The sequence below is a fragment of the Caretta caretta genome, chromosome 1, assembly GCF_965140235.1.
Source record: "Caretta caretta isolate rCarCar2 chromosome 1, rCarCar1.hap1, whole genome shotgun sequence".
In the NCBI taxonomy this organism is placed as follows: domain Eukaryota; kingdom Metazoa; phylum Chordata; order Testudines; family Cheloniidae; genus Caretta; species Caretta caretta.
In genome coordinates this window covers 211,564,108-211,572,093 of record NC_134206.1, presented here as the reverse complement: position 1 = coordinate 211,572,093, position 7,986 = coordinate 211,564,108, and the positions used below count along the sequence as shown (strand labels likewise).

General features: G+C 52.6%; 1 protein-coding gene across 11 annotated transcripts in view; it reads left to right on the top strand.

The window, feature by feature from the left end:
• Positions 1-779: 779 nt before the first annotated feature.
• Positions 780-7,986, top strand: part of VAMP1 (vesicle associated membrane protein 1) — a 112,724-nt gene continuing 105,517 nt past the window's right edge. For 10 of the 11 annotated variants that reach the window (XR_007352710.2, XR_012664972.1, XR_012664973.1 and 7 more), the window contains exons 1-4: positions 780-910; positions 3,633-3,762; positions 3,914-4,072; positions 5,011-5,062. Coding sequence is in view for 7 of the 11 variants with exons in the window: in XM_048820276.2 (XP_048676233.1) it covers positions 909-910; positions 3,633-3,762; positions 3,914-4,072; positions 5,011-5,062 (343 nt within the window). In the remaining 4 variants the exon portion in view is untranslated. Of the gene's footprint in view, positions 911-3,632; positions 3,763-3,913; positions 4,073-5,010; positions 5,063-5,511; positions 7,779-7,986 lie in introns of those variants that run through there. The other variant, XM_048820260.2, reaches the window with a different exon arrangement.

Sequence of the window (7,986 nt, the reverse complement as noted above, 5' to 3'; positions counted from 1 at the left end):
ACGAAGTGGGGGGGCGGGCGATATATAGGCTATGTCAGTATTCCGCATTGGGGGTGGGGCGACAGTCCTTAGCCCCAACTTCTCTCAGGGCTGAACCACTCTGCTTTGCTGCGGCGGCGTCGGCACACCAGGCTGTGATGCCGGGGCGATTATTGTTTTCAGTCTGATGCGGCCACACGCCACCGCTATGATGACGTCTTGCTGCAGCTGATGATCTCCGGCCGCAGCTCGGCCCTGCAATGACGGCGTCTGCTCCCGGCTGGATTTTCTGCGCTTCTTTCTCTAGTTTACAGGGTCCTCTTCTCTCCCGTGTAAACACTCATCATCCGGCTCCCGCTGCGCAGCTTTCCCTAAATTCAGGCCGTGGGGCCTCGAGGGGTTGCCTCGCCACGCCCATGCCAACCGTCGGCTGGAGGGGGGGGGGTTAATCGCCCTTTAAAAGTGGTGGGCGTGGCCTGAACGTGCGGTGGCGCGAGGCCAGAGGCGGGCACGGTGGTCGGTCTAGGGAACGGGCAGCGAACGTCCTGAGTGGGCCGGAACGGAGGCTGCAGCTCACTGCACAACGGCTTGGAGCGCCGCCACGCGGCGGTTGGCGGGAGCTGGGCTGTAGCTGTTGGGTTGTGCGGACCGAGGGGGAGCGGCGGGACTCACAGGGTGCCAAGGCTGGCGCTGAGGGAAGCGCTCGGCCGCCGGTGTGAAGGGACGGTTGCAGACAGGCGGGGGCGTGGCCGTGTGCTCTGGCGGCGTTGATTTGGCCAGGGTGGGCGTGGTCAGATATCGCCAGACTATAAAGGAGGGGGCGGGGGCGTGGCGGCGCGACAGCCGAAAGTCCAGGCAGGCGGAGGAGCGGAGCCGGGGTAGACGCGGAGCTCTGAGTGCGCGTCCTCAGCCCGGCGCAGCGCCGAGCCATGTGAGTATGGGGGGCGCCGCGCTCCCCAGGGTGCCGGCGCCGAGGGGCGCATTGTAGCAGCTGTGGCTCCGCGGCCCCTGAGCGGGGATTGGGCGCTGCCCCGTGCGAAGTGATGGCAGCGGCCCCGATCTCTGCTGCAGTCTCGCCTGGGGCTGAGCAGCCTGCAGGGAGGGGAGGCTCCTCTGGCCCGCAGGATGGGCCCGCCATCTCCCTGGGACAGGGGGGCTGTCTGCGTGCCACCACCGGCCGCCTCTCCCCGGCTGCCTCAGGACTGGCCCCCCTCCCCTCAATTGGTGGGAGTCTCGGCTGGCACGACATGGCCCTTCCTACACCTCTGCCTGTGTCCCATCAACGTCTGTGGCCAGACCCGCCCTGCACAGCGGCCTCTGCACTTCTCCAGCCAGTGCTCACGCCAGCCTGCCCTGCTCTGCCCGGCCAGCAGCAGCCCGTGTGTCGTGTCTCGCCCCCAGCAACCTTCCCGTGGCCCCCGCAGTCCCCGCCCAAGGGCTCAGGGGCCGGGGCTCTCTTGCTGTGCAGGTGTCCTAGGCAGAGGCTCCACCATGGAGTCCCATGTTCTAGGGGACTGCCTGGGGATCCTGCTTCGTGCTCCCCCGCCCATGAGTGGTGTCTGTCAGGCAAGGCACTAGGTGGGTCTGGCTCCATGCAGCTGAAAGTAAGAGGTGCGTATGAGGGGAAGGGCGGGGGTAGCGTCTCTTTGTCCAGGTTGTAATGGCGTTTGGAATGGGCTCGCCTCCCCCTGTAGAGGCTTGTCTAGGATTCGGAGGCGGCTTGTCTGCCCTGTGAGGCCCAGGGAGCTGCTCTGAGAGTGCCCGCCCACTCCCCCCCCAAAAAAGAAAAATCTGCAGGCTCTAGTTGTCCCTGCTCAAGTAGTGGGGTGGTGCTGGTTAGTTTCTTGGATGATGTGGGAGGGGAAAGTTTGTCGTGGTCCTGTGCGATGAATGCTTCAAGTAGCTGCAGTCTCTGGATTGGCTCCCTAGACAGGGAAATGCAGCCTGGATTCCTAAATGGCAGAAATCGGTTAAAGATGACTGTGGGGGCAGCAAGATACTTGTGTTGTCCAGCTGGGCAGATCTCAACAGCCTGCCTTGTGATTCCAGTCCTGCATGCACACGTGCAGGTTTACTGCTAGATTCAATTCCCTTCCCTCGCTTCTGTTTCTTTTCTTTAAAGTTGGCCCTTATTTGTTGTTGCCTGGCATTAGGCAGCTATGTGCCATAGAATCATAGAAATGCAGGTCAGGAAGGGATCTTGAGGTCAAGTTAAGTCCCCTACACTGAGGCTGGGACAAGTAAACATAAGTCAGGCCCAACCTGTTTTTAAAAACCTCCAGTGATGGGGGATTCCACAATCTCACTTGAAAGCCTTTTCTGGATATCTCGCCTGGCTCTCCCTTACTGCAGAGGAAGCCTGTTATTACTTTTCCTACCTCAGTGGACATGGAGAACAATTGATCACAATTCTCTAACATCCCTTAACATATTGGAAGCCTGTTATCAAGTTCCCCCTCACTAGTCTTCTCAAGACTAAACATACCCCTTTTTTTAACCTTTCCACATAGGTAAAGTTTTTTAAACCTTGCCTTTTTTGTTGCTCTCCTTTGTATTCTCTCCAGTTTGTCCACATCTTGTGCCTAGAATTGGACACAGGACTCCAGCTGAGGCCTCATCAGTGCTGAGCAGAGTGGGACAATTACCTCCTGTGTCTTACATAAAACACTCCTGTTGCTAATGTCGTTCTGTGATATTCTTTTTTGCAACTGCATCACGTTGTTGACTCATTTTCAATTTGTGATCAATTATAACTCCTAGATCCTTTTCAGCAGTACTACCACCTAGCTCAGGGGTGGCCAACCTGAGCCTGAGAAGGAGCGAGAATTTACCAATGTACATGGCCAAAGAGCCACAGTAATACATCAGCAGCCCCCTATCAACTCCAGCGCCTGCCAGCAGCCCCGCCAGTCAGTGCCTGCTGCAATCAGCTGTTCTGCATGCGCAGGAGGCTCTGTGGGGGAGGGGGAAGAGCGAGGGCATGGCAGGCTTGGGGGAAGGGGCAGGGGCCTTGAGGGAAGGGGTGGAGTAGGGTCAGGGCCTGGGGCAGAGCAGGGGGTTGAGCAGTGAGCACCCCCTAGCACACTGGAAAGTTAGCATCTGTAGCTCCAGCCCTGGAGTCAGCACCTGTGCAAGGAACCGCATATTAACCTCTGAAGAGTTGCATGTGGCTCCAGAGCCACAGGTTGGCCACTCCTGACCTAGCTAGTTGTTCGCTATCTTGTAGTTGTGCATTTGGAGTTGTGAATTATATCTACTACATCACGCTTGGTTTTTAGTGAATTTCATCTTGTTGAATTCAAGCTAGTTATCCAATATGTTACGGTCACTTTCAATTCTAAACTTATCTTCCAAAGTGCTTGCCACTCCTCCCAGCTTGGTATCATCCATACATTTTATAAGCATAATTTCAATGTCATTATCCAAATCATTAATGAAAATATTCAGAAGTTCTGGACCCAGGATTGACAACCTCCCCTCACATGGAAACTCACTACATATCCTCTCCCAGTTTGAGATCCTGTATCTGTTTTTGAGCTTTTTCCTGGCTTTTCAGTTTGGGACTTGACTTCTGAGTTCTGTTTTTCTCTTAAATCTGAGGTTCATAGATGGACCCATATTACTCTGTTGGGTATGTCTCCTTGTCTCATCAGGTCTGATCCAGCTCTGCAATCTGCTCCTGGGGCCCCAGAAGGGGGTGCTCTTGGTGGGGGTCCCCCTGGGCCTCCCCCCAACATGAGTAGTAACCTTCGGCTGCAGCAGTCCCAGGCCCAGATGGAGGAGGTAAGTCTCATGAGCTTGGTCTCTTACTACTAATTTGTATTCTCATAGTGTCTAGGACTAGTATGATGGACTAGAATCTCGTTCTTGCTTTTTTGCCTCCCTCTGTGCCAGTGGTAACACATTCTGCTTTTTTTTCCTTCTTCTTTTGCAGGTGGTGAGCATAATGAGTGTGAATGTGGAGAAAGTGCTGGATCGAGACATCAGGCTGACCGAGATGGATGGCAAGGCAGAGGCACTTGAGGCTGGTGCCTCAGTGTTTAAAACTAGTGCAGGAAAGCTAAAGAGGAAGTACTGGTGGAAGAACTGTAAGGTGAGCCTCCCAACCTTCCAATGAGGCCAGATCTGAAGTTGTTCCATGTCTCCCTCTGCTGCATCCAGAGGCCACGGGGTGTGTGTGGGGGGGGCACATGCAGGGTCACATGCCTCCCCAGATTGCTCAGTCACATGATGCAGCAGGGCCCCTCCCTGTAGAGCAGCTGAGCCAGCAAGCCAGGCATGGAGAGGCAGAGGCAGGCAGGAGTTGCAGAAAAAGTTGGGAGCTGCTCTGAAGCACTGCGGGTTTCCCTGGGGTGGGGTGGGGTGGGGTGGTGTATGACTTGAGTCTTTCTGAGGTGGTGACCCTCCCTCTCTTCTACCTCCTCTCCCTGCTCCTTGTCAGCAGGCACAAGTAGTCTGTGACTGCATCAAAGTGAAGCTGGGGTTATAAGACAGTTGAACTTTGTACAGTTAGGATTGTGGTTTCAGCATGAAGCTGCCCCAAGCCCTCTTTGGAAGGCAAGGTGCACAGGAAGGAGAATGACCTGGATCTCTTCATACCCTCCCTGAGGGATTGTGGAGTGCAGCCTTCCACTAGATCCCTGCTGCTTCCTCACTGCTCTGCATGAGAGGCCTTGGGGACTGATTGCGGGGGTGGGGAGAAGATTAGAGATTGGAATCAATTGGGTCAGCATCGCATCCATGCCCTAGGATTTGAGGAAAACTTGCTGTGCTGCTAATTAGGATTTGCTGCTCCTCCTTCTTTGGAGATTCCTGATCCAACCTGGATGTTCATCTCTTGGCTGTTGAAGCAGGTTTGTGACACTGGGGGCTGGAAAGAGGAAATGTTGTTTTGCACCAGGCCGTCCTGTATGGAAGGACTGGAACTCTGAGCTTTCTTGTCTCTAGGGTGCGGATGAGATGCTTTGGCAGTACTCCACCCCATAATAACCCCTTCTGAGAGTATTAACCCTTCACCATTTTTCTTCCCAGATGATGATCATGCTTGGAGTGATCTGTGCCATTGTGATGGTGGCGATTGTACGTAAGTACCATATGGAATCTGAATGGAGGGTCAGGGAGCCCCCAACTCTTGGAAAATGCCACCTTCTCCCTTTTGGTTAAGGGACTGAAGGTCTGGGAGTACCTGCATGTTCAAATGGTAGCTTCTGCCTGCTGGTTAAGGGAAAAGGTACCTTCCCAATGCCTGGTGAAGGATGGAGTATCTGGGAAACTCCACAGGGAAATGGTATGTTAAAAATAGCGCATAAAGGACCCAGTCTGAGAGCTCTCCCCTTGAGGGAAATGGGAGAAGAACTCCTCTGTCCCAGTAGAGGGAAGGTCCCAAGTGTGAAAGGCATGGGAGTGGAAGGGTTGGGAAGCCCCTACCCTGGCTGGGGGTTTGTAGGCCTCAGTTGCCTACTGTGGGGCCTTGGTGTAACTTGCCCTCTTGTTCTCTTCTTTTTTTTTCCTTCTGTTGCATTCTGTCTCCAGTTTACTTTTGTACTTGAGAACATAGCCCCTCAGTCTGCAGTCCACCTTCCCCTTTTCCTGTCTCCTTCCTTGTCCACGCTCCCACCTCCACGTGGCTGCTTCATCTTCAGTTCTTTTGTTGGTTTTTGTTTGTCTTCTATGTAAGATTCTGAAGCAGCTCTCTTCTGGACCTAGGTTTAACCCCTTCAACACCTGCTGCAGTCGCAGCAAGGGACAGATCAATTTGGGGGAAGATGTTGCTCCCACTCTTACGTTTGAGGTTAATTTTTTTTAAATCTGAATTTGATTGAGGCATGGCTTAGATGTCACCTTCATCATAGCTGTACCTAAAGGGTGTACTTCAGCAATGTGAGCTTCCTCAAAGCAGTTCCCTGGCTGTGATGAACCCAGAAGGAGGACTGCAGTGTGAAATTGATTAGAGGAAAGCCTCACCTCAGAGGAGAGCATCCGGCCTCAGCTCTTGTGGAGTTTCCCTTTAACTGCTGAAGTCTAAACTAGTTTATGGTGGTCACTTAGCCTTCAGCTCCCCACAGATACTGATGGGTTGTGCCTTGCTCTTGTTGTGGCAGCTCTCCATTTCACAGGAATGCAACAAGAAGGGTTGGTGATCCCTTTTTCCTATGCCACAAGGACAACAGCAGTGGCTATATTAGGGGTTGGTATTCCTGTAACAGATACAGACTTGTCAGGATGTCACCCTGGTTAGCTACTGGCATGCACCTTATTCTGAGGAAGTCCAGGGCATGGAGGAAACAGGACTGGTAGGGGGAGTGAGTAGGAATTCTGGATTTTTCTTGCTTCATCAAGCTGTGTACCTCATTCTGTTGCATGAAGGGAGACATGGGTTGGGGGGTCCCAGGTGTGGGGAGTCTCTGTTGCTTAAATAGTCAGCTGAGCAACTGCATCCTGTGTGTTTCTGGGCAAGTCCCCATCTTCTGCTCTGATCTTTCTCCAAAGCCTCATTCTCTGAAGGAGTTACAAAAAATGGTAGTAAAGTAGAGCTCTGCTCTGAGAAAGAGCTTTGGGAAAATGTCTTGAGAACTCTATATTCAGCATCTCTTGGATCTCAGCAAATCTGCCTGGTTCATAAGCCTAAAACTCTTGCTATACGCTAGTGCTAGAAACTCTAGTTTAGACTTTTGAGTCTATACTGGGCTCTCTCCAGAGTTTGTCATCTAGTCCAGTTCTGGGAAGGTGGGGAGTTGGGAGCAGGTAAAACTGTATAACCTTCTGTGGGTAAGTTACATCTCTTCAGAGATGGGAAAGTGGAGGCACAAAAGAGCTACACAGCTGCTCTGAGTCCTTGAAGTGTTGAGGTGAATTCTGTGGATGAAATGAGCTGCACAGTTTGTGTGCAAGTCCCTACAGAGCCTCTTGTGAGTATTTTGTTCTCAAACAGAATCACTGAGGGAAGAGTGTAGGGAGAAGGAGCAATGCTCCTTGTATTCTAGACCAAAAGGAAGGGTTCCTCAGTTCAGGGAGCCCTGGCTATGAATTAGAATGCACTGGGACTTACGTGCAGGGGCCAATGATGCTGGAAAGAAGGATGCCATCTGTGGGGTTTCATGGGTGTGAGGTAGACTGAATGTTGATAAAGGAAGAAAAGACTCTGTTGCAATAGGACATTCTGGGAAGGGTATGGGTTTTGCTTGCTCGCCTCCATGAACCAGCATTTCATTTGCGCTGAGTCCATATGCCTGTAATTCCCTATCTCTCCCCATCTCGGGGAGGGCAAAACCGAAGATCTGGAGTGAAGTAGTCCTCGTTCTGCATGCCTCCCACTATCCTCTGTCGAACTGAGCTGTGGAAATGGATGGACAGAAGTACATCTGCTGAAGAGGAGCTAGGGCCTGATTGTACTGATGCCATAATTTGGGGGGAGGGCAAGCAAGATGATGCAGGGCTCCCAAGTCAGCAGGTATTGCTCAAATTTTCTTGGACAAGCCCCCTCCCCCATCCCTCCTGTTCTTCTGGGGCTGAGGCCTCTGGGCTGTTTCTTTTATTTATCTTCCTGTTGTTGTTTTGTATGTTGTTCCCCTCTTTGTGGTTCTTTGTGTGCGGGCAAAAAATATTCCCCCACCCCTGTTCTTCTGAACATAAAGCAAGGGACTTGCTTCCCTGGCCACATGGCTTCAGTGGCTGTCTCACACATGTGATTTGTGTCATTTCTCTATAAACACAACTGTAATCTTCTCCTTGGGCATGGATAGCACCCAGCTCATGTACTTTGAACTCTCTCTGCTAATAAACACAATTCTACTCCCTTACTTTGTCTGCTTGGTCTACATATAGGTGGGGAAGGGTGGCCCTGGACTACTGGTGGGGCTGAGGGAGTGGGGGCTGACTCCTTTGTATCTAGCCTGAACTGCTCCAGCAGGTGGGAGGGGGGGAAGGTAGTACACCTTCTGCAATTCCAGGCCTTGTCTCTAGGGCAGTGGTTCCACTGCGGATCTTAAGTGCATAGCTGGTTCTCAG